This window comes from Coturnix japonica, chromosome 6 (assembly GCF_001577835.2).
Source record: "Coturnix japonica isolate 7356 chromosome 6, Coturnix japonica 2.1, whole genome shotgun sequence".
Classification (NCBI taxonomy): Eukaryota; Metazoa; Chordata; class Aves; order Galliformes; family Phasianidae; genus Coturnix; species Coturnix japonica.
Genome location: NC_029521.1, coordinates 21,652,569 through 21,679,750, shown reverse-complemented (window position 1 = coordinate 21,679,750; position 27,182 = coordinate 21,652,569). Strand labels below are relative to the sequence as shown.

The following is a 27,182-nucleotide window of genomic DNA, read 5'->3' as shown; positions in this document are numbered from 1 at the left end:
ATGTGAAAGACTTGCCGAGTCTGGAAACGCACCTCTTCCATAAGGATGATGAAGGTGGCATTGTGCCCCAGCTCTGTGACCAACTTTCCATCACTGGTGAGGATATGCAGTCCTCGCGGTGCTTTTCCAGGGCACTTCTCCACCTTGGCCTTATACTTCTCCCGCAAGCCATCTGTGCAGTTGTTGGACACAATCCTTCGGTATCTGGGGTACAGAAATGAAAAGAAATTGGGCTCAGGCAATGGGTGGAAAGGTTTCTATTTTTGTTTTTGTTTTATTTGCCCATAATATTGCACACATTTTCTCAAAGGCTAACTGTCAGTGTGACTCCCTGACTGAAAGGAATAATCACATTACCTTATTAAACCAGAGAAAACCAAACAAATCACAATCCAGCCTTCTCCAGAGATTCTCAGCAGCACCACTGAGAACAGACACTCATTATGGAGGTCAATTAGTCTGTGTTTCTAGAAGGCCGAGAATTCCCCCAATTTCATGACTGCAGAATTTACGCCCCACATCCCAGCTTTTTATTATGCTTTTTATTACATTGTGCCTGCATCCATTCTGCCAGTAAGCACTTGGAAGGATCTGGTAATGGCTTTGTCCAGTTCAATTTTAAAATTATTCATGGAAAAAATCTGCTTGGAAGATATTGGCAAATTTGCAAGATGCCTGACTATTTCCATTGCTGTTGATAGGGATTAACACTTTCTGGTAATTCCAAACTAATACACAAGGTTGGCTAAGAATGTCCAGATTCCAGCAATTTTCTTGACCTCTGTCAAGAAGGCTGCAAACAGTCTCACTGGCCAGGGCTGTCATTACATCCCGTACGTATCGCAACCTTTGAGATGAAAGAGGATAAGGGGAATGTTGTCTCTGAAGCAAAATGACTCCAGACTCGCAGCGGCCACATTTTCTTCAGCTACTCCCAACTGTCAACCTCAAATGACCCTGTCCATAATAAGCAGGCATGCAGAATCCATGATTTAGAAGCAGCCCTGTAAACTCTTCAGGGCCTGCAGTGCCTGAGAAGGAACACCACAATTTTGCATCAAGTGCAACCAGCATTTAGAGTATCACCCACACAACAGAATAGCATTTTCAAATGATACTACTATAATAGACCAACATTTGCTGTATGTTCTGGGTACAACCAAGAGAAACCAGCATGTGTCTTATCTGAAATTTCACTGCACTGAGTACACAACATGAAAATGGCAGGAGAAAAAAATAAAATAAAATCACAAGGTGAAAATTGTCCATTTTAGCCTTACCAGAAGCTATAATAAGAAAGAGCTTTAAAAAAAGAAAGAGGTTCAATGAAAAACAGGGTTAAATACCATGAATCTGTTCTGTTAAATGTTCAGCTTTCTCTCAGATTCACCTTCTTGATTCGTGTTTTAATTTTGCAGCAAAGAGGAGCTTCAAGTCTAAGCTCCAGAGATTACACATCACTTGATAGCAATACGATATCTACATGTCATTTATGTTAATGTGCTTATCCCTGTCTCTGAAGAATGAGGCAATGTTCCATACAGATGCAGCTGCAAACATTACCACACGAATAAGATTGGACAATAGCCAAGCAGGATGTGGAGGAAAAGGTCAGAGCAGGTTCTCTTGTCTACCAAAATCAGGGAGCTGTCAATGTTCACTTACCCAGTGCTGTTCAGATAGCTTTGACCAATGTTGCACTCCTTGGACAGGGAGGACGGACTGAACCAGAAGGCTGGGATACACTGGTTGTTGTTGTGCCTCTCATAGCCGTAGTCACTATGGAGACAGTAAGTCGTGAGTGTATTTCTGTTCCTATTCACTGGATTTAGCTCACCTTTAAGCAATGCTTTTGCTCCCCAGTGTGTGTGTTGGCAGCTCTTGATGGCATGGCATTGTGGATTAGGATCATTCTGAGACAAAGTGCCTGCTTAGTCTGTGAAACCTGACAACACCAGAACTACCAACCCTGCAGAACACCAGAGAACTTCTGTTTCATTTGACAACAAAACATGGACAAAGATTCAGAAGAAAAGTGATATTGTTAATTTCTTTTTTTTCCTATTAATTAATAATCACTGTATTTGTTGGGTTCTTTTGGCTCACATCCCTTTTACAATCTTTACTTTTAGAATAATTCAGACAACAACTCCACAATAATTATACTTTTTCAGAAGGAAGTGCTTTGGAATATGAAATGGTAGGAACAATTCTTGAACAACTAGCTTAGGTATGTCTATAAACATGTATGTTAATGGCTCTTCGACCAAGCTAAGGCTGACCTATAAAAAAACAGCCTATGCTTTTCCAACCCTAAACTAAAGCAGTACAGTCAATGCGGTATCAAAAGATTACACAGTACTGAGTAAAGTGAGAAAGGTAATCCAGAGTACTGATGCTTCCTTAGATCACCGAAGAGTAGAAGTACACGTAATTGCATTTAAGACTATTTTTACAGTTTCCTTTGCATGCCAATACAGTGATGAAGCAATAGGATTAATCCAAAGCTTTCCACATTTTTTGTATGCATACTCTTTATTGGCAGGCTAGATTTGAGGGGTAAATAAAAATGGAATCTGGATTTTTGCCTGAAGCAGGTTAACAAATGCCAACAAATTAAACCTATGTGGAAACGCAGACATTGCAGAAGTTACTGCCTTGAAAACACTCTATGCCCTTTAGGACACACTGGGCTTTATCCTTTCCCCTGTTCAGAACCTGAATTGCCAGCAGAATGTCTCCAGGAGGAGCTTTGGTGAGACAAAATTGTGTTATGTCTCCAGTGACCCCAGATGCTACTTTCTTTTTCGGAGGGCAAAAATTCTGCAAGCTACTTTAAAAGGTTCAGAAATTCCCTAATGTTATTTCCCTCAACATTCAATTTAATCATTCTCAGTGGGTTCGACCTGCACAGTCAAAAACGCCTGGCAGTGACTTGGTAATTAAAAATATTCAGGAGGAGCTGTACTTTGCCCCAAAGAAGAAAAGGACTGCATAAATATTTAATAAAATTAAAGACAACATTGCTGTATGCCCTTAAGGTTCTGTGCTTGTTCATTAACTTCTGGTAAATGTATATTAAAACCTTGCGTGCTGCCCACCTTCCTTCTCATGAGCCCCAGGGTTTGCATAAGTTAAAGAAATAATCAAGTCCAGCTGCTGTGCTGTCGTTCTCAGGAAAGCTATCTTGACAGAGTAAATAAAGAAGCAGGAAGAGGGAAAAGAAAGATCAGTAAGCATTTTATTAACACTTCTGAGCTCATTCTGCCATTCTCTCTGTAGCGAAATGACCAAGGTTTTCTTTTTATAATGACTGCGAGGGTTGGAAGAAATCACCCTTGACCTTGACTTGTGAGTATTTGTTGAATTGTGACCCTGGATTACAGTTAATGCCCCTGAAATTCAGATTAGACTCATATCTAACAGCAGCAAACTGATATCACTGCAAGATGAGGCAGACAGGGGCAAAGGCTCCATGACCAAATGTGAAGGAGAACAGTTGTCACAGCTTGTGCTGTAGGGCTCTTACAGACATTTGTTCCTTCCTCACAGCTCTCAAAGACAGGTGTGATCAAACCTTGTAGCATGGGATGCTCTGAAAACAGAACAAGCCTACAAAATTACTTACTGGAGAAGACTGGTGTCAGTCTTTTAAGACCTGCTGGTCACTGTACTCACAAAAACAAAGGCTGCCAGCTCCTTAATTTCTCTGGCTCTCCATGGATGTGCTCAGTTCACAAATAAGAGAGACCAGCCGGTGTTTCCAAGAACAACTGATGATTGCAAACCTTGCCAGACAAGTTTAGTAGATATCTTCCTTTTCAAAAGCACCAAATGAAAGAGTAGGGGTGGTGTCTCCAACTGCAGGTATGTACATACAGTGAAGGCATATCTCAATCAGATCCCCCATATAGAGCCACCTTCTAGTCAGCAAAGAGAAGAGGTGCTCCTCAGTACCTCTTATTCACATGTGAACATCCAAAAGAAGACTGATGAATCATATCCTAGAACAACATGTATCTTGCCATGTACTAAAGGACTATGCCTTCCTTTTGAAGTCAAAAGTCAGAGCAGACAAGTGTGGCTCTCTTAAAAAATCATTTTTAAGATAAACTGAGTTTAACACTCCATTAACAACACTGTTAGCAGTTTTGGGTTGATTTTTTTCACTTTTATTTTTTAATTATAGTTGCTCCATACCTTCTCCCAGTCAGCCCTGAAAACTAGCATCAAACCTTACCCTTAATGTGAAGCTAGTCCTTCTGATTCTCCATTAGCAATGGAGACAAGTCCATTAGCAAATGAAGAAGTTAGTCCGCAGTGCAAAGCCTGAAACAAAAAGCAGCTTGCTGTCCTCTAACTGCATCTCCTCTGCACGACTGGCAAGGTTAACAGCAATATTCTCTCATGTTAGTAGGAAAATTAAGCAAAAATGATACCAAACGCATGCAAGGAGCAGGTCAATTAAAAGAAAAGGGGCATTCTGATGCAAACACTTTTTGAGGCAGAACAGCATTTAAGGCCAATTTAGCTATTGCAGTTTTACACTTATGGCTTAGAAAATACAAGCTTCACTGTGAAATTATAAAGCTGGTGAGGCACAAAGCAAAGAGCAAACTCATAAGCCTCTCCAGAGATTAGGCCTTGGTGCAGCTCAGAGGCATATGCCAGTGTCAAGGGCAGATACTGCAGAGCAAGATACTTTGTTCATCCTGTATGTCCTCATGATGAGAACAAAGAGAAAGATCTCCTGAGTCAAGCTAAGGAGTCTCAGATGTAATTTTGGCATTAGGAACAAATTAAGCATCCATCCAGATAAGATGAAAATCTCTGCTCTATTTCCCTGAACATCTTACAGTGACAAACTACTCCAATATTCAATAAATCACTCTTGTCTATATTTTTATTCATTTTTTTCTGTATTTCACTGTGCTCACAATCTGAAAAGAATGGAGTCTCAGCTAGCCTAGGTCTAAATAAGTGTGCAGATGTTGTGCCTCACATTTCTTCAGGCTGAATTCAAAGATAAGTGAAGTTTTCATGAATCACACTGATATTAAATCAGACACTGATCCTGATAAACTGCTATAAAAATGAAAATCAGTTTTCTCAGGGTTATTTTCAACCTCATTTAAATGATGTTCTGATCACGCAGGCTCAAACATCACAGCTACTGACAGTCTTAAATCCTTCAAGTATTGCCTATCATGGGTTCCCCATAGGATATCCTTGTGCAGAAATCGTGGACTGTTATATATTTCTCCAACTCTTGTCCCTGAGCATACAAGCAATATCAAAGAGCTGTTCATTCTTTCTGTTTATATTTTTAAGCCGCTTTCAAAATGACCTTACAGCAGTTCAGAAATAAAAGCCCCATTAAATTAGAAATACCAGTATTTATGCAAAACAAGAGGCTACGTTTAACAAGAGTGTCCTGCACAGTCCCATCACTGAGGCATTTTCTGAGAGTTATCAATAAAACACTGCTAAAAATCAACTAATGGTTCCCCAGAACTCAATGAAATAATAATCTAAAATGTTTAAGTTTTGCTAGCTTGCTCCCAAGGTATTCAATGACCTTTGAAGCGAATATAGAGAAAATTCCCTTTTCCTACTGTAAAGGATATGCTTTGGACCAAAGAGAATAGTCCTGTCTGTCACTCCTTTAAAAACGATGGATGTGAGAATGTCAGTCAGTACTTGCATTTTTCTACTAATTCCAGGCTTGGATTTCTCACAGAGATTAACAGAACTCCCCTGCAAACAATAAGGACACACCTCTCACATGGCAGATATGAGAATCACATTTATGCTACGTGGTACAGTCAAATTCACAAAGCTGCATGAGATCCAGTTTCCCCATAGGTTCTTTGTCCAAGCAGTAGTTCAAACACTGCCAGTGCTACAAGAAGAGGCTCTGCATAATTTACCAAAATCACACACTCACCATTCAAAGTCCCCTTGACCACAGACGCATGGTTCAGATACCACAGTTCGGGAATAGTCTCGACCCAGGGAACACTGAGACCCAGGCTTGCGTTTTTTATAGATCTTCCTCTCTCCCATGACACAAGGTTCCCCCTTTGGCAAAAATAAGGGGGAGAAAGAAAAACAGAGAGTTGTAGTAGCACCTGAGTCCCAAACCATGCATTTTAACAAGGAAACAAAAGACAACAAAAGCATATTTCCCAAAGGGAGAGTTGAGAGCTTAGAGTCCAGATGCCTTTTGTGACTCTGCAAACTCCAAAAGAATCTTGGCAGTACCCACAAGTACATTGTGTTCAGCAATTGAGTCAGAATGCTGGCCACAGTGTGTCCATAATGCTTATATATGCAAGCCATCACCTGGCCATGTCATATTTTAGAAGACACCCACTATGGTTCTAGTCCTATGAATTATCCTGAGAAGACAATGAGGAACAAACCTCTAGGTTTCTTCTACATGTCAGACAACACTGATAATGGGAAGAACTGCTTGAGCCTGAAAACAAAAATCAAGTTGTCAGTCCCAGGAGTCCTGGCTCCCCTCTTCTTTCTCTGATAGAACTGGCTTCACTACAGGCTTCAAATAATTTTGATGGCACGTTACATTTGGCTTTGTGCACAGAAAGTTTTTCAAGAGCACTACTGTGAGTAGCTTATCTAAAAGAAACGTTTGACATTTTGGTGAGTTGTTATAAGCAGAATTTTCTCTGAGGCAGAAATAATTTATCTACATAAAAGTAAGAATGAAAAGACAGCATCTAATTGAAATATTTCTCTTTCCCATTAATAGTGATTCCCAAGATGGCTGCCTGGCCTCACACATCCTCCCTGTTCTTTCATTTAAATTTCTTTCATGTATTCCCTTCTATAACTTTAGTCATCTGATACATCCTTGCCTTATTAACGTTCATTTCTAATTCATGGGTTTCATACAGGAAAATCACAGTGCCAATAGTTCTGGCTCCCGTTTAGTTCCCCTGCAGGGAGTGGGACATCACACTGGTGGCCCATAACCTATAACTAATCTACAGAGAGTATTGAACTCCTTCAGTTCTAGTGGCTTCAGGATCTAAGTATAACAAGGATGAAAATAAGCCAGAATGTATGAAAAGAAAAGTATGTATTGTTGAATAAAATAAAATAATTTGGTTTTCTCTAGTGGCTTTTATTCAAGGACTCCCCAGAGTTTTACAGACACCTGCAGGACCTGAAAGATGAATAAATGTTTTTATTTTCATTTTTGTGCATGGAAAATAGAGGCAAAGTGAAAGAAAATAATTTTTCTGAGTCACTGATAGAGCTACAAAGAGTTCAGTTGTCTCCTACAATTCAATCACAAGGTGAGGTTTTACATTGCTGTGAGCACCAAGGGCAGAAAGATTCATCTGGTAAAATGGAATATTTTCATACAAAGAGAAGTTAACAATTTCCCCAACTTGCCTGGAGAAGACAGACCCCATATTTGTTTCTATGTATATTTCAGGGGAAATAAAGCATCAACAGGTTAGAATGGTGACTCAACGTATGTAAAAAACACGCTCTGCAGAAAAGAATATATATATTCCTACCAGGAAATACAGAGTATCAGAAAAGGAGTCCCCCTCATCTCCTCCCTGTACAGTCAGAATACCTGATTGTGCAAATGCCAGGTTTGGTAATCATCTTTGTTACACCTTCGGTTGAAGATAGGCTTGTAGTCCACCTTGACCAGCTGCCATTCAGAACGGAGACTGAAGTGCCCAAAAATTCTGAGCAAGAGAGAGGGGAAAAGAAAGAACCAGAATCAGGCAGGGATATTCTTCCACTAAGCAGAATGAGCTCTGAGTCTAATGCAAACATCTAGGTATTGCTCGGAACTGTAAAGAACCAAACTAGAAAGTTATGCATCTAAAAACAAGGGAAGTTCTCTGATGAATATATCAATTTTGTCCGAGTCAAAATTAAGCCTTTCCTTAGTGTAATCAGTCTCTTCACTGCTCAGCTGCCTGGTTGCACAATCTTACTACTTCAGAACTGTAAAAGATACACCTGAAATAACATTTAGGACATGGACTGTAGGCAAGCAACCTGCAAAGATGGCAGCCTCCCTTATAACTTGGAAAAGCTGACTGCAACTAGTAGGAGTGAGATTATAAAGTGTCACCACTGTAAGGTTACCAGCTGAGTTTCTTCTTAATTCTTCTGAGTAGGTCACACATCATCAGCAGTCACTGATCACAGTCTACAGTTCAACAAAGTAAGTAATAAGTTGATTTTCAGGATGAAAATAACATCTTCCCCAGACAACTCCAGGAGACCTCAAGGCTCGTACTGAGTAAAGCTGTTGGGAGCTGAAATGTCAGCACTCAGAAACAAAGGGGAAAGGACTCACTGTAATTTGTAACCAAAGCACAGACCTGTTACAAATAGGATCATGACAGTGACCATATAAAATTCAATAGCACCAGAGGCTTCTGCCCAAGCTTGGATCTTGCTTGCATGTTGTCAGTAGAGACAGTTATCAAACACAGATTGCCCTAAATCCCTTCCTACCCATACAATCCTCCTTCATCTGCAGGGGAAACTATACCTATTTTAAGTATCTAGAAAAGTATCTTGAGTATCTAGAAAAGAAGGATCAAAGCAATGATGAGCACTGGTGGAACACATCACCAAACCACCACCATCCCAAAGACCATGGGAATTTTCCTACTCCCTTGCTCAGCCATGCTTTTCTCAGTAAGCAGTAGTTTTTCAGTCAGCTGCAGCTGTATTTCCAGAGAAGTGTGTAACAGGAGGATATCAGGGCAGGGATGCAGGCGACCAGATTTTAAAAGTCATATACAATAGTACACACACTCATGGGGGAGCACATTAAGAAAAGAACAACAACAACGACAAAATCCCCACAACAACGATGTTGATTTGTCATTAAAACAAAGCTTCTTGGTCATGTCCAGTGAATACATCAAAGAACCTAAAAACTCATTGTCATTATTTATCCAAAATATGAATTCCGGATTAAAAGATTCCGTATGTAATGAAACTGAAATCTTTTCTGATAGTCATTCAGCAATGGCATCATATCACTCTTACAGCAGAATTCAGAAGGCAGAGAAAAAGCATTTTTTTTCATTACATATATTCCCACGTGTTATTTCATATATCTTCCACTAATCTATGTTTTCAACAGAGCCACTTATGAGAATTAAAGTTTTTATTATTTTGATTATTCCAGGCTAGAAAAGAAAGATCGAGAGATACAGATTATTTATGAAATTCCCTATGAAAGTAAAGCAAAGGAAAAAATTTATCTTGAGTTTCTTGATCTGCTATCCAAATCCTGCTTTGACCCCAGTTTTACACTACTTACCCTCAGTTTTCACTGTAATCACTCAGTGTTGCTGCCTTTGCTATCATCTCTCTACCCAGACTACTACCGTCAGGCCAGATCATGACTTTGTCTTGCCACTGATTAAATCCCACCTTACAGGTTGCTCATCTGGTCATGGTATTATTGCACAACTGGGCAGCTCTGCCATGAATCTTGTTTGTCCTGGATTTGAGGCATGACTAAAATGTCATTCCTGCAAAGCAACAACTCAGTAAACAGAAATCATCTAGTCCAGCAGATTTATATCAGTTCAGGATTTGACCTATGTTTATGTAACACAGAAGGCAGAACAAGAGGAAGGGAGGACACACACACAAACACTTGCCAACCCAAAAGATAATAGGGTTAGAGAAAACCAATGCTTTGTCAGCATCTGAAGGACAATGTCGTTCCTCAGAGTGAACCTTAACTAAGTGTTCAAGAAAGAGAGCAAAATGCTTCTTTGTGCTACAAAAATGAAGCTACCAAAATCACTGGAATCCTTGCTTTTTAAATCTGTTAGTGCAAGCTAAAAAGCCTCTGCCACTGAAATTTCTCCATGATAACAATAATTAATGATAAAAAACCAAGGATTCCTGAGTGGAAGGCTATATATTAGCATTCCAAAAGCACAGAGCATTAGCTACTCTTTAATTAAATGATTTCAAAGAAGATCTTTGTATATAATTGCTATAATTTAGATGGAAACAATACTACTCTAAATGTAATTAGAGGAGTGTGAACAGAGAAGGATGTTTTTCTCTGTGCTGCAGAGATGGTTCTGGGTCACTTGATTCCTGAAGTGGCAACTTTTTCCTCTCCTGCTAATAAAAAGCTTTTTAAGCCCGATCCATCACTGCAGTGCAGCCTTCAGAGTGAAAAGCTGCACATATACAGAGCACCTAGCAAGCAGCTGTACTGTGTGAACACGGCTCACTGGTCAAACACAACCCAGATTTCTAGAGTACTTCTGGGTTGGAGAGATGAGCCAATGACAAAGGTTACATCATATTTCAAATCTGAAATTAAGGAAGTTTGAAACTTCCATAAAAGTAAGCAAATTTAACAAATGGAAGGGAGATCTGTGTTATCTGTGGAGCTCCACTGAACTCCCAATCAGCTTTTTCAGGGAAGCGATGAAAACTTTCATCTTTTTTTGGCATTAGAACTAAGATAAACAAACCATCAAAGGGAACAAATTCTGACTGCATATTACAGCAGTCTACAGTCTACTTTTATCAGTTTGGTGAACTATATCATTAGATATTTTACCAAAGTGACTCAAGGTGTATCCACCTGTTCCCCTCCACAATTTCTGTTTTGAGGTCACCAAGCCCATCCAAGAAGTCTGGGTAGATAGCAGACATCTCAAACATCTTAAACTGCCTGTGTTAACATGTCAAAAATGCTCAGCTTTAAGTGTTTTGGTAAGCAGATTTGGATTTCTTTAAGCAGCACAGATGATTCAGGAAGAACTGTAAAAGACAGGACAGAAGACAGCATACTTCTCATTAGCCACTTCTCATTGGCTGAGGAAAGAAAAATCTTACACACTCATTACCTCAGCAGTATGGTGTGTTTTTTCTCATTTTTGAACCTCTTGCTTTTAGAAATAAAACAAGTCTCAATCACTCAAGGACAGTGACTGAAAAAGGGGCTGCTAGGAATTTATCCTTCCCCCCCCGCCCCCCCCAGTGGTAAATCATCACATTGCTTTGAAGATAGAATTTCATTTATATTACCCAATTCCTTATGTATCTTAGTTTCTCATTTGCTTTGTTTACTAAATTAGGTTGTTTTTGGCTTTTTTTGTGGCTTTTTTTTTCTTTTTTTTTTTTTTTTTCCCCTAAAAATAACCGAACTATCAGGATGACAAACAGGAAGAGCAGACATAATGTACTATGATTTTTGCCTCAATAACCTTGCCTACTATGGTCTGATTGAAAGCTCTTAAAAGCCCATTGCAAGAGCAGAAGACAAAAGAAAGGAGCTGGGTTTTCAAGGTCTTACACTGCAAAGCCAACACAAAGATAATGGCTTGACTTTTTCCAGTATTTGTAGTCCGATCTGGAAGCCCTTGAGAAGCAGCAAATACAAGAACCCAGATGGTATTTAGACAGTCAGTTTTCTGAGTAAGCTCAGTTTAAAAAAGGTTCTCCAAACTAAGCCATAGAATGGCAGTTTACTGACATTAGGGAGGGTAGGTTTTGTTCTGTCCCTCAGAGTAAGCAGTTAAAACTCCACATAAAATCTCAGCTAACAGGACAGGCATCTTCTCAACTGGATCTATGCAACTGCTTGCAGTGGAGCCATTGCTAGGAGACCAGAAAATTCTTCCCAATCTCTTCTTTTGAGAAACAAGGCAAAGCTTTTATTGCCAGAGCTTGATGTCATTAATTTGCAGCAAAATTACTAAGAACATGAAAAACAATTCTGAAATGCTTACAGATTCATGATGGAGTCATTTTGGAAAAGGTCACTGGTAACACTGCTATAATTATATCTTTCATTAATTTTTTAAACACACAGTAACTTACAAGTGTGGAATATAGTAACTGGATAACCTCGAACAGAAACTATTCAAGAGGGTTTTATATTTATATAGTATACTATTGATGAACTGTAATGCTTCTGCTTTATTATTCCCTGCATCGTTGACAGCTTTTTATGTCATTGAATATTGCTCATTCCTGACAGGTCAATGGGAAAATTGGATGATCTGAGGGTCACAAGATAACAACTCGCCCACCTCAAGACCATAGACTCCATCCCTGTCCCTGCCTAGATATAAGAAATATATCTTCTCACTTAATAGTTTCTGCATCGATCTCAGGAGAACTGTCACCTGTATCCATCTGGATCTGTTCCTTCTGGCAGTGTCAGTTGAGCTGTCCAAGCACAGAAACAAAAATATCTTTTCATGGCTAAACCAAGTTGTCTTCTACCATTTTCACAGTAAATTGGTAAGGCATTATGTGAGGCATGCATTAAAGCTGTCTATGTTTGGCTGGTCTAGATATAGAGGTAGGACTTTTCAGTAGTCAGCTCTAATTCCTTCACATGTAATGGGAGACAACTGTCAGGATTCCCTGCTAGTGCCTTCTGTTCTCAGTTGTACCCATCTGTGAGATGACTGAAGATACAAACCGAGGAAGCAATTGCTAAGGTCATCTTCACTACACAAAACATCAAATGTATATTACTTTCTGGAGCGTTCTTCCTTCACTGGATATCACCAGTGTGAGAGGGATCAAAAGGTACCTCATTTTGCTTCTCACAAAGTACCCTGGAAGCCTCTGAAGTCAAGTTTTAACAAGATTAGCCTCCGCAGAATAGGCTGCTTATGTTTTAAGCATTTCAAATATCTAAAAATAAAATGAAAGCAAAAAACACTCTCAGTAGATAGCACATTTGTAGATAACCCACACAAAGAGACAGAAGGATCAACAGAAGACTAGATAGAGAGCAAGCCAAATATACACTTTAATTAATAATAGTGAAGGAAAAGCTGATTGCAGTGTCAACACAAATAATTTAGGACGACCTGAAATCAAGCTTGTTGCTTCTTTTTAAATAACTAATATTGTAAAAGAAAAAAATGGTTGAGAATGAAGCACCCTAGCAAGCAAAAGAAAACTGTAAAATTACCTGGAATAGTAAATGTTTCAGCTGACCAAGAAATTGTGCTTTCACTGTGGGAAATGGGAAAGGGAGAAAACAAAGCAAGACTGTCCTCTGGTTCCAGTTAAAATTTCTTTTTAGTTACATCTGTGCCTCTAATGGGTAATTACTGGAACAATACTGGAATGGGAGAATCCAAGAAATGTTACTAAGCACAAGCTGGAAGAACCACCTCCTGGAACTGAAATGTGATTGTTCCAGTTCCCTGGAGGGAATGAAGCTCTCTCTCTCAAACCACAGTGAGACCCAGATCTAAGCAGTCTGAACTGCAGGAGCACTGAGTGGTGAATCCATCACAACTGAAGCTGCTCACATTCTTTGTTGACTAGCAAGCACAAGCATACCCTGCTGTTCTTGGATTTCTAAGAGCTAGCCAGGCACAGAAGACCACCCTCACCTTCCAGCAAGCATCAACAGTGTGGTTTCACAAGCAGGAAATGAGGGGAAACTCGATAAACTGTCAGCCTTGGTATAGGGAACACCAACCAACCACAAAGGGTGGACTAGCATAAAAAGCCAAGATCCAGTCAGATATATGAGCTCTAGCTGAGAGGTGACTGTGTCTCTGCATAAGGTCCTCTCAGTCCCATACTGCCTAGATTTGGTTTCCATTTCTGTCCCCATTAGCCAGGCTATACTTATATTACACTACCTGATAGACAAGGGTGAGTCTGCTTTCTCATTGCACACAAATATGGACTCAGTAAATAAACACACCTCAATCACTAGCTGAAATTTGTAGTTTTCAAGACAATAGAAAAATATGTTAACAATTTTGCACACAGATGAGAGCCCATTATGAAATCTGGATCTGAAGCATCGATGTGCAAGGAAGTAGTAGGAAAGCAAGACTAGCTCTTGTGTGCAGGCTGTGCTGCTAGGGCTCAAAACACACAAACAGCCACAGAACAATTGCAAATAATGCTGGAGGGGTTAGATTTTATGAATGGGGATTAAGAGATGAGCCATTTCCCCATGAATTAAACATAAATCATGACTTTAGAGAAATCCAAATGGGCTGTGTAACCTCCTGATTGTATTTTATTAAGGTTTGGATGGAATTAGCATTAAAGGAGGTCACTAGTTATGTGGAAATTGAATGGAGAGGGACTGAGACAAGGAAGTAGAATCTAATTGAGAGAGACACAGATCAGCAATTAGGGACAGTGGAAGAGGAGCCAGAGTTATACTGTCTCATGACTGGCAAGATGATGCAGGGACCAAGAGACTGGAAATGAAGGAAACATAAAAGATGAAATATGGCACTGGAAAGGCATGCAATTGCCAGCAAAAAACACTTTTTTCCTAAACAATAAATACAGTCTTTAAGAGCCACTTTGGAGCTTTTAATTCAGTTGCTTTTGGCTGACCTGTTAACTACGAACAGCAGCCCGAGGGCAACTGGGTGTTAATTCAGGGTTGCTATACTTCTGCCTGGGAATGGGAAACAGAATAAGAAAAATTTCAGACCTTTTAGAAAATCAAGATTAGTTTTCTTCCAATCAAAATATACTGACTATTTAGATCTAGATTTTCAGCTGGTGCAAATCAGTGTATCTTCTATAGAGGATTACAGATATAAGGCCCTATTCTACTGCTGCTAATCAGAGGAGAAAAATTTGCTCCAAGAAACTTCTAAGAATATATTAAAATCTGACAGAGGCTCCCATGACGACAAGTTTGGAAATAAATATGCTCAATAAAATCTTGGTCTGTATTCTATTTCCCAAAGGAAAAGGTCAAACAAAATTTTCACAGAATTGCTCACATAGACAAAATTTGAAGGAAATGGTCTATTTCCAGATCCAAGTGACAGTGATTGCCACGACATGGAGATTTTCTGCAGAGGAGAAATTCTAAATGTTGGCCAGATTCACTGACTAGCATTCCATAACAATGCAATCATGCTCGTGGAAAGCTGAAACACCGCCAGATTCTAGGTCAGGAAAGAGAGGATGGTACAAGGGAAGAGTTTCTAGAAATACAAAGAAAAACAAAATCCTCCCCATAAAAATCCTGCATGGTAGACCCTTTTCTCTCAGCTTTGGAAAACAGTTCTGGGATTATTCATCACCCTGATGGGCACTTCCTTTAAAGCACAAGAGGAAAACTACTGCAAATGATATGGTACAACACAGTCAGCAAGTAATGCCAAGTATTATTAGCAAGTAATCTGCAGAACATATAATTATGAAGCAAGCCTACTGCTTGGGCTCGATTTCTCCATTAGCTGCACAAATACTGTGCAAGGCAATAGGAGATGAAGGGAACTTTTTTAATTTTTATTTTCTAATACAAACTGCTATCAAAATAAGAGCTCACAGTATGACAAACCAAACCTTTTGAAATCTGGTCTCTAAGAAAATTATTGCCAGTGTGCCCAATACACTTTACATGACAATTGCTTCAAAAGAAATCCCAGCAACATGAAAGGGAGTGTAAGACACTTAGAAAGGGGGATAGAAAAGCATGTTAATTTTTAATGCTGTTTTTTGGGTTTTTTTTGTTTTTTGTTTTTTTTTAAAATAGTGTTATCTCTCTTCTTCAAAGTAGTCATGAAAGGCAACCAGTTTCTGACAGCTATGAAACTTGAAGATGCTGCCTCCTCTTCTAGAAAAGATACAGGCAACTATCAGTGATCTGAGCATTTCCTAATAGGTCTGTGGTCCCAACAGAAGCTGGATAACAGAACATGTTCAGTCAGTTCAATCAGCCATCCTATGAAACTGCAGATTTCCAACTAGAGATGCTCAACACATGTGGAAGACAATGCTCAGAACGCAAAAGACCCAAATACATAAAGCAGGTTCTTCTTGTGGTGCGTCAGGGTTACAAGCTTTTCCTGGCATAGACTATCAGAGAACAGGACACAGAATGACTCAGAAGAGGAGATCACAGAATAATTAGCGTTGGAAGGGACATTTAAAGGGCATCCAGTCCAACTCCCCTGCACTGAACACATACAGATCCATCAGGTGCTCAGAGCCTGATCAGTGGTCCAGCTCGACCTTGGGTATCTCTGGGGATGGGGTATCCACCACCTCGATGGACAACTTGTGCCAGCACCTCACCGCCCTTATGGTAAAAAATATTTTCCTTACATCCAATCTAGTTCTCTCCTCTTTTAGTTTGAAAGTAGGATGAGAGCTGTACGTAGCCAAGAGACAGTGTGAGGTGGTCGATCAGCTATAGAGGGAGAAGTTTCACAGGTTTGAATCAAGGGGATCATTAAACAGGGAAACCATGTACAGTGAACATTAGAGGACAGGCTCTCCTTGGTAACAGGCTTGTAGCACCACCAGAGTGATGTGAAATACCTCAAAGTATAGCACTGCTGCTCTGGAAAGCGGTTTTCAACCACTCACTGCAGACAAACAGTGAAAAATCTGTTAGAGTGAACTCTGCAGCCAAGACAGGGCTGAGCTTGTCCAGCTGCCAGAGAAGCTGTGAGCTGTACCACCCTCTGCCCCATATGGGATCGGGGTCAGGCTGAGCAGAAAGGTGTTGAGGCCATACAGTTTCTCAATCCGCCTGAGGCTGCTGGGATATTTTGGAATATTTTATGGCTTGCCCTAACAGAAAGGTGAAAGAATCTCAGGAAAAAGCATGTGCATGGCACCTCATCCCTGACTGTGCACCCCAGGGTTAGTATGGGTAGTTAGTACAGATCATCCCGCCTGCCTGCAGAAGGACATCACAAGAGCTATAATCTATCCATCATTTTTTGAAAATACAAGAAGTGTGTTCCATCCCTTGGACTGTTTTTATGGCCTTCCTCAGGGCATGCTTTAACAGGTCCACGCCTCTCCTGTATGGAGGACTCCAGATCTGGACACAGCACTCCAAACAAGGTCTCAAAGACCTCGCAGAGCAGAGCAGTGGGATCACCTCTCTCACCCTGCTGGCCATGATGCTTTGAGTGCAGCCCAGGATACAGTTGACTTTTTGGGCTGCAAGGAAACATTGCTGGCTTATGTCCAGCTACCATCCACCAATATGTCCCAAGTCCTTGGCAGACTTGTGCTCTATCCTCTCATCCCCCAGCTTGTACTGATAGCAGGGACTGCCAGAACAATACGTGCCCAAGAGCCTTCTATGCATATCATGGCTTCTATCAGGAATCTTCTGAGTACATGGTGCAGCTGCTGGGAACTGATCTCAGGTCACAGCCATCCTTCTCCTAAGGCCCTATAAATCACATGATTCTGTCTGAGAAACATTTCTCTGAACAGTTGCTCTCTTCAGCTGATTTGTCAGTTCAGGTACCACCATAACACCTCAGCTCACGCTGCAGCTATCAGCAGTATAATCAATACTGTGTCTCTGCAAGCTGCTTAGGTGAATTCATGCAGCAATTCAACAGCTAATGAATGTAGCACTCCTTTGGCAGGGAGATGGGAGAAGGAAGCGACACTGATTAATCTGTGATCACTAATAATGTTTTTAAGTCTTGCAAACGAAGATAATGATATGGGTAATCAACTGTCTTTCTTCAGGGTATAAACTGATCATCTACTAGGATAAAATGAGAATTCCTATAATACACGTTTTCTTGTCCATTGTAAAATCGCTTGATGGCATTAGCAGATTGATCATCTTCTCTCTAAGTTCCAACTATTCATCACTTCCAGATGGTTTTGAAATTAGATTAGCTGATCCAGGAGTGCAGCTCACTATAGCAAATGCCAATATCCTCTCAATCATTTTGCTTTCCTAACTTAATAACCACACCTGCAATTTTTCTTTGAATATCAAATTTTAAATTTCCCATTTCTGTGTGCAGAGTTCTCATCAGAGCCTTTCTAATTTCATGGATCCTATTCTAAAGAACATATGTACAGGTTTTCACACTGCAGTCTGAGCAGCCCCATGAGTGAGGAAAGTACAACAAACTCACAGGGCCACATCAAAGTCCTGCAATAAAATTCACAGCCAAAAATAAAGCCAGCTGCACCACAAATGGTTAATGCAATATTCATTAAAAGACACAAAGAAAAAACATACAAGAATGAAAGTCTGCAATGCAAATAATAATTTCAAAATCACAGTCCTCTCTAAGGTGCCCAGCCAATACAGATAAATTAAATCTTGAAATCTTCCCCTTGATTTCTCTTAAAAACTCCTATTCTGGTAGACCTTAGAGTATGCTCAGGCTGGATATTCTATATTCAAGCCCTGTTTTGCAAAATCAGAGAAGATTTTGAAGGATAGAGCTGGGCATCCCTAACCACAATAGCCCCTAGGCAAGATCCTTTCTGGAATCTCTTCCCAATGGAAACAACATGTCAGATTTTTTACAGAACTCATGAAATCTTCCCGCCAGATTCCCTTCCCTCCTAATCAAATCCTCTGTTCAGCCCAGTAGCAACAGTAAAGGTTACAAAAATAAATAAACAAACAAACAAACAAACAAATAAATAAATAAAAATCTGGATTTTCTCAGATCACTTCTTACCCATTTTTTCAAGCACAGTGCAGCTAACAGACCTGACCGACAGCAGGAGAGTCTCTGTCCTTTGCAGGGCCACAGGAACTGAGCTACAACCTGTGTCTTTTCTTTGAGAATGTTAGGAAAAAACCTCAGTTACATCCATGAAGAGCGGTCTCTCAGTGCTTCTGCCATCCACTCACCTCTTATCTCATCTGCTGAGATGGCAAACAAGGGTGCCAGCTCTGAAGGGAATCAACTTTGTGGGGTGACAGCTTACCTAGAAAGAATAAAGCTGTCTCCTCCAACTGTATCCCAGCAAAGGCACTATTTTCTACCATGTCTTTTTTCACCTTACTTTTCTCAGCAAAACCACACAGAGGTGGCAGATCCACAACTCCCTACCCCTAAGCAAGGGGCAGAATCATTCAAGGACATTGTGTCAGCTTGTAATTTTCTTTTCCATACCAGCTTTTAAATGTGACAGAAAGACTTGAGCAGAAGGCAATGAATGTTGCCTTGCTTAAAGAGGAAAGATGATAATCACCTTATCAGAAAGTGACAGAAAAATGACTCTTGACTCCTATGTAATTTTGAACTCAGTAGGAGCTTGGTCCTTGGAGCTGTTGTCCCCCTCATATTCAATCTGCTGGACTTCTGCCAAGTGCTAATCAAGATCTGACCACATTGCCTTAGTACCTACACATACTTCATTGATATATTCCATGTCAGTCTGCTCTTCACAATAAGAGTTAACTCATAGAATTCCCAGCTGTGATGTGACTGCTAAACTTTTTAAAGGATTTAGGGAAAAAGATGCTCAAAACTTAGAAAAAGAAATCCTGACAGTCTTTGAAATACATAGGATACTGTGTCTGGCAAAGAAAGACTCTTATTTGCAAATCTCTGTTTATTGGCAAAGTGTACAAGGAAATGTTTTTATTTTTAAATACTTTCAACGTCCTCTGCTTGCTGTTGTTGGAACAGGCAACTGAGCAAGAAGGACTTCTGGATTCATTCAATACTTCCCATGCTCTTAATATTCTCTTTCTCATCTCAGAAGTCTCCTAGCCTCCATCTCACCTTTTCCAGTGTTTTACAACTTAGTCATTCTGCCCTACTCTCCTGCCACCCTGTGATGGGTTGCCAGTAAAAAGTGCTCCCACTTCACCCTCTGGTAAAGCTGTATAGCCAGGTAAATGAGAAGGTGTTGGAAAGAGCCAGGGCTCATAAACTATTCATTTACAATTGGGAACTTTTTCACATGTACACATAGCAACAGTAAAGAAAAACAGCTACACTGGACTGGCTTATATCAAAACCTCCCAATGAAAATGTTAATACTCAATCTTGCATACACAGGTATATATGGATCATTAAGTATATGTACCTAGAAACCCATACATATTTATGTACACATACATAGGTGTGTCTACATAAATATATATTGATCAGCAGAGACAAAATTAATGAACCCCATCTATATATGTGTCTTCACCCACGCATGTATAATGAGTCTATTAAAATAATAGCAAAACTTTGCAAGGCTATGAAGTAAAAAGGTTATTTCTGTTTATGCAGGTCTGCAGAGATGCTTAGCTCAGTAGATGAAGTGGTAGAGATTATAATTAATAGTAAGAGCTGGAACAGCATAAAGAACTTCACTAGATACAGAAAAATCTCTTCTTTGATTTAAATGAGAACACTGTTTCTTTTTTGATATCACAACCCACTAGAACAGGAATACAGCTGAATTCCTTTCCATTTGTAGACTACCTCAGACAAGTAACATCTTGCACCTCTGACTTGTCAACATGGAAAAGTTAGACCCAACCTACAAGAACAAAAAAAATCATGAAAAGACATACAGTTCACCAGTGAGGGATACATTCATTGGGTCACCTGAAAATGCACCAAACCCACTGCCCTTATCCATCCCAGTTATTTTCCTAAAAGATCCTTTGTACAGTTGCTTTCCTCACAGCTAAACCAAACAAATTCACATATTTTAGCATACTGCTAAGTTCTGCAGGACTGTTTTAGGACAAATATACAGAGTACAAAGCACAGGATCCCAAAGCCTAGGATGGTCCTACAACACAATTACTGCAATTGCTCACATAACATCCATGAAGTGACACAAAATTATTGGATAAAACTATTACTGCTTCCTATAACCCAGAAAGCTCACTCACAGTATGTGCCACAAAATTAAAGTTGGGAATAATAGTCATCCTACTGATATACTGATTTTAATAAAATAGCATTATGGTAACATTGTTAATAATGCAACATGGTAATAATAGAATCAAAGGCTCAACATGGTAATAATAGAATCATAGGTTCTTTTGAGTTGGAAGGGACCTTTAAATATCATCTAGTCCAATTTCCCTCTAGAGACACCTGGAGCTCCATCAGGTGCTCTAAGCCCCATCCAGCTTGACCTTGGGTGTCTCCAGAGATGGGGTAACCCCCCCCACACCCCCCCTCTGGGCAATTTATGCCAGTGCCTCACTGTCCTCATCATTAAAACTATATTCAGTCAAAAATTTCCCTCTTTATTTTGAAACCATTCCCCCTTGTCCTATCACCCTGCTAAAGAGTCTGTCCCCTTCTTCTTACAGCCCCTCTTCAGATACTGAAAGGCCACTATCAGGTCTCCCCAGAGCCTTCTCTTCTCCAGGCTGAACAGCCTTCTCTGCCTGTCTTCATAGGACAGGTTATTATAACAACTGGGCTATAATTATTATTTAGTGCACATCCTCCAAAGAATATATTTATTTTTTTCAGTAGTAGTTGACTGTAAACCACTTTGATGCAAATGAATGGCAGAAATTTTCTTCCACAGGAATCAGTCAAGACCTGTAAATTGAGAATCTCACCTATTCCAGGATGAGAGACAAATCTTTAAAAGCTACCTATTCAGTTTGGCAGTACTCTAATATGACCACAGTCGTCACCTATATGTCCACTCTGCTTCTACTTTAAGAGTTCACAACGATCCTGTCCTCAATTAGAGGACACTGATCACAAACCATAGTGCGGTACCCATCAGTTTCTTGAAATCACTGTAATCTCTACCTGCAAACGCGAATTCCATGCATCTGCAAACACAAGAGGTTGCGTAGAATATTCTGACATAGAAAATGGCCAGTAGCAATAGTAGCAATCACTGTGATAAATACTTAAGCAAATGGAATGGAAGTGACTTTAAGATAAACTTTAAAAATGGACTGTTTTCAAAGTGCATTCCTTGAACACTGCAGACTGGAATTATTTTAAGTATTTGTGGCAGTTTTAATGGGAAATTACTTTTTCTGACTTTTATGGATTCTTATGAATTATTTTTAAAGTTTTTAATGATGGCTAATCATAATAATAAAATGACAGCATAGATCTCAGAAGTCAGAAGCCAATGCAATATTTAGCAAGATAACACATAATCTACATTCCCCATCAGAAGACTATGAACATACAAGAAACAATAACATTAGATATAAAATGCATCTTCCACTTCAAAATAAAACTACACTGATTTATAAAGTAAATGAGCTAAATCCATAGCTAGTCAAAACTGATTAGCTCCATTGATTTCAGCAAAGTTGCTGATGGGCAGATTTATTTGAGCTCAGATCTGGCTGCATGCACAGTTGGAAAGTGACACCTGCAGCGCATGAAGAATGTCATGGAAAACCATCACATTAGCCAGCACAGAAGGCTGAACATTATCACTGCATTTGGAGAAAAACATGTAGACTGAACAGAATACAGGCTCTTATCTTTAGTCAGGGATTGGCATGCATATTCCCAATAAGATGCTTCAAAGCCGCCTTGCAAAGATGTTCACAGGTATTTGATGCATTGTTCTGTTTTGTTCTTGGCAGTGTTTGCCACTGAGAAGCAGCAGATGTACAGGTATATCGTCTTCTATGTTAACAGGTACTCCAGTGAAGAAAAAGCTGAAGCCGAGGCATGGTTTTGGAGGAAAGAAAAAAACTAGCATCCCTACCAAAAATGATACAACCTTTATGCCAGTAATAAACTCAGTAACTGTCAGCAACAGAAGCATGGATGCTGCATTGTGCTGCCCCAGCACTGTTTGGAAAACAAACTCCATGTCCCTTAAGAGTGCCACTCCTATGCTTTACGGGCACAAATTATAACCATAATTGCTTACTCCAGCTTCCCTAGGACAGTTCAGAGTAGAAGATGGCCTAGAGTTAGCTACAACTTCCCAATCCTCTAGCTATCTAGAAATACAGCACCATGACACGTCACTGGTCTTGGCACAGATAGGCAAAAAAAGCCAGCTCAAACGAACCTTTGCTACTAGATGTTTTCCCCCAGTCACCTTCAGCTAAAGTGACTCCATGATTCCATGTAAATAAACTGTTAAACCATTCACAGTCACTTCTGTTCTTGTAAGGCTGATATATGTCAAATCTTAGAGATGCATACAACACAAATCACGCAATCTAGTTGGAACAAATTCAATTCACTAGCAGAAATGCCCAAGACAACTGTTATCTTAACCAAGCTTTCTCAAGAAACTGCTGACAAGCATACACAGCAGTCTACTCTCAGTCTGTCACTACCTGTGACAACAGCAATGAGATACACCTACACTTTCCTTCCACGTATAGTATGCAGATGGACTGAAGCCTAGAAGAAAACATACCAGGTCTGCTCCTCTTTCCTGTGGCAACTATTGAAAATCTGGAGCACTTTGCAGGGTAGGGTGCAGAAAGCACAGTGAGCAAAAGGTGAAATTTGTCCTACATTTCCTATCCCTGAATTGGGGCAGGAATGACACATTATCAGATGTGCAACAATGTCTGATGTGAATAACCAAAGGCACCACTTCTTGACACAGCAGATATGCTTTGCAGGCATGTCTCAGTTTAAGTACAGCCTTGTAGCCAGCTTGCTTTCTGATTCTTTTCAGAAATCTGTTCCAGTCAGCCCAGATAAAACACAGGTAAAGTAAGCATTTCTGTAAGAAAGGCAGCACATCTAGTCCTTGATTTGTTAGGAATCCCAGAGCTGAGTGCTCTGATCAGCTTTGCAAGAGAAGTCGGGTGACTCTTTGGGGTGCCTTTGAATTTTAAAAGTTCCCCCTCTTCCTTCACTGTTAAATTCAGAACCTTGCCTGCTCTTGGGGCCAGGATCTCTTCACCCTTATCTAGAGCTACAGCACTGTTGGGAGGAGGAAGGTCCAAGCACCTTTGGTACCAGCCCAGGCTCCTCTTTCCAAAGCATGGGTAGATCATAGTAAATTATAACTCCATTCAGGAAGGCTATTCCAAGTTCAGCTTTGCATCTGCACAGTAAGAATGCCTTTACCTTGATTTAAAACCAGATATAAAACCCACAACGTAAATAGTAAGCAACAAAGCTAAGGAATATTCATATCCAGCAGCAAACTTAAACAACAGTGAAGCAGCACATCTGGAGTAAGCACAGAACTGACATTAGGTGCAACCACCTACACTGCTGGCCTCCAAAGAGCATTCACAGTCCCTGGGACATCAGATCTAAGGAACAGTGTCAAACTAGTCTTTATGAGAAGGGACAGCTGAATGTAAGTAGTTCAACTCCATACTCCAAGTCTGCCACTATCTACATATCAGGGCAGATGCATCTTCATCTAAGTCAAGGCCTGAAAACATCCAGAGTTGATAACGCAAATTCTCAGCAACCTGACCATAGCTTGCCACCCTAATGAGAAGAAGATTTTCCTTCTGTCCCATCTGAACTCACAAGTCACAGCCTGGGATCAGGGACCACCTCTCCTTGTCATACCTCTCTGTTCCAACTGGGAAGAGTTTCAGTGCATCATCTGTTTGCCACATGAGATAAATGGACACTTCACCCAAGTCTGTGGTCATCAAAATAAAACACAAATCAACACCACGCATTCATGCAATACTACATGTGCACTACACTGCACAGCAGAGAGGCTCACCATGCACTGAAAGATCTCCATACATTCCTTCTTGCACCACATTTTAAGAAAGTTAAGAGCTGCTATACTTACGTCATTATCTGAGTCTCTATGCCAGGATCTACAAGGGATCCATCCACAAAAAGTGGGGTTGATGTGAAACTGTATTTACTCCAGGATCTTCCCTCATCAAAACTCACCCTGGAATAGAAGCAGAAAAGATTCATACACATAAAAAGACTTACTCTAGAGCAGCCATTGGAAATGAATATTGGCTGAGGTCTGCAAGACCCAGCAGCTAGATTTATAGACAGGCACCAATCTTTGCCATCTCCTAGCCACCCAATTCACATTCTTGGTGTGTTCTGAATGAAAACTTATAAACACAGGCAATAAGGGTATGGATTTTCTTGATCCAGCTGTACATCAGACTTCAGAGGATAAAGGAGGCATTTCCGAGTCCTGTTTCTGGATCTACAAGAGGACCTGGCATGGGGCAGGGCTCAGAGCATAAGCAGCCCTTGCCTGAATGCATGAAAATTGTTGTCAATACCATAGGATTTTTCAGCCCATGTGTGTAGCACTGCCATGCATTAGCTACAATCTCTCTATCCCTACTTGCAGTTACCCCTGTTCCAAGAAAGGTGCCCAGTACCCAGGGCTAATTAATGGGAACAAGGTCCCAGTTCACAGGTCCTGTCCCATTATCCCCTTTGCTCCTGTCTTCCTGGTCTTAGGAGAGCTGCCAGCCTTCATGTCACCCTGTTTCAGAAAGTGCAAAAAGCAGCCAGAGGAAGGTATGCATACCCCCTGTGGTATCTGACTGTTAGCCTGGCAGTCAGCATCCAGCTCCTACAGCTGCCACACAGCAACTCCGAGATCTGTGAGGTTTCCCTCTGCCCAAGGCTTCCTACAATTGCTTCTGTAAATATCTGCCCAGAATTTTATCCCCAAGTTCTACTGGTAAGGGGAGAACAAACAGAGAAACACAGAGGTTTATTGGCTCTGAAATTATTTGATCTCTCCCAGAAGGGTCATTTAAGAGTTCTCTGTAATATTCCAAAGTACCTGAGCTATGAAAACTGACAGATTACCTTAAAAGGACGTTACCAGAGAGACAGTCATGGTCTAAACATCTTCTCCAAGCAGCAGGAAACACTTTCCATTTTAAAGTGAGTATAAAAGAGAATTTTGTCTTATTTTCCAGGCAAGGAAAGTTTATGGGTGCATGTAGGTGTGAATGTACCTGAGTAGGTGGATTTGCATTAGAGGGTCCTACTGGAAACTGAGCCTTATTCACTCCAAGTAGGCAGCATCAGGGACACAAAGATACCACCTGAGGACTGGGAGGCCAGTGCAAACATCAAGTTACACTAACCTGAGCTAAGTAGTGTAGAAAGGCAAAGTCTTTTTTGCAGTGTTGTCATCATTCCCTAAATAACTGCCTCTAGCAGCACTTAGTAAAACCTTCACCCAATTCACAACGCACATCTGCCAGAAAGGGAAGCCGACTATACACCAAAGACAGAAAGCTGGAAGAACAGTAGCATACAAAAAGCTTATCTGTCCTAAATCTATTTATTTAAATGTATGTATCTTCCTCTACACCTGTGCATTTGTATGCTGTTCTGCCTGTATGCTTATCTGTCTAAATAGTATTTCAATTTCAGGGGAACAGCACACTTCATTAGGTTAGCTAAAGTTCTCTCAGCTTTTCAATTATCTGCACCTCTTTTCTCTGGGATGAAACTTATTGTACAATGTCTCAGTCTGAGAACTAATAGATATACATATACCCTTTAATTTATTCCGCTCCTGTTCATAAAATGGGTGCCTACTGAGGTAATATAAGGCAAATTCCAAATCCCTTAAAGGCACAGTTTTGGAAGAAATCTATTGGAGCTTACTGGTAACAGCTCTAAATCACTCCTTATTTAATAGATTGGTTGAGGCACTCATAGTACTGCACACAGCATTTCACGAGATTAGGTAGAGAGGAAGAATATCTAAAAGGAAACTTTCCAAGGCAGACAAAGGTGAACTGGGTTCTCAGCTTCTGTACAAATTTAACCTGTGACCAAATCTTTCCTGAAATCTAAGCACTTGACCATATATATAGTGCACTTGTAGATCCAAAGAGCCTCCACAAGGACAGTCAATTAAACCATTCACACTTTGGTTGAAGAATTTAGCTATAAATGGTTAACACATGATTCAGAACTCTTTCAAAAAGTGGCTCACCTTTCACTTTTCCAGAGCTCAACTTGCCACAGCCTACAGCACCTACTGCTGGTGACTCCTAACCTTGACTAACACATAAGTCTCCTGCCTTGGCTCCTGCTTGACTTGGTTTAAGGGCTTGCACATGGTCTTCATGTCCTCTTTCCTGAAGGAACTTCAAGTATGACCATGATTATCGAATTACCTATCATAGGCAAATGCTTCTAGTCACACAAAAACACACACTAACCACAGACAGAAAGATCCTGAGCAGAAAATAGCTGGAGTCTGCTGAGAGCATCATTAGATACCTGCTCTGCTACTATTCTCCTGTATATATTCCAGTTTTGGAGGCTGTTGGCAAGGGGTTGGTGGCCTAGACTGACTAGTTTAGTGGTCCTGACTCAGAATGGTTATTCCTACATTATGACTGCTGCAAGTTTGCTAATGATAAAACAGTTGCGAAATACTTTAGGGATCAGTAACATTTAGAAACACTATATAAAGCACAATAATCATAGTATTAAGTAATAAAGGCAAAGAAATATTAGAGCACTTATAAGAATGATCTC

General features: G+C 40.2%; 1 protein-coding gene across 1 annotated transcript in view; it reads right to left on the bottom strand.

Annotated features, from left to right (window-relative positions):
• SORCS3 (sortilin related VPS10 domain containing receptor 3) overlaps window positions 1-27,182 on the bottom strand; it is a 261,834-nt gene that overhangs the window by 27,613 nt on the left and 207,039 nt on the right. Inside the window, exons 14-18 of the mRNA XM_015867276.2 lie at window positions 24,484-24,591; window positions 7,616-7,733; window positions 5,948-6,081; window positions 1,666-1,779; window positions 33-204 (exon numbers count right to left, since the gene is read on the bottom strand). Coding sequence (XP_015722762.1) covers window positions 33-204; window positions 1,666-1,779; window positions 5,948-6,081; window positions 7,616-7,733; window positions 24,484-24,591 — 646 coding nt within the window. The remainder of the gene's footprint in view (window positions 1-32; window positions 205-1,665; window positions 1,780-5,947; window positions 6,082-7,615; window positions 7,734-24,483; window positions 24,592-27,182) is intronic.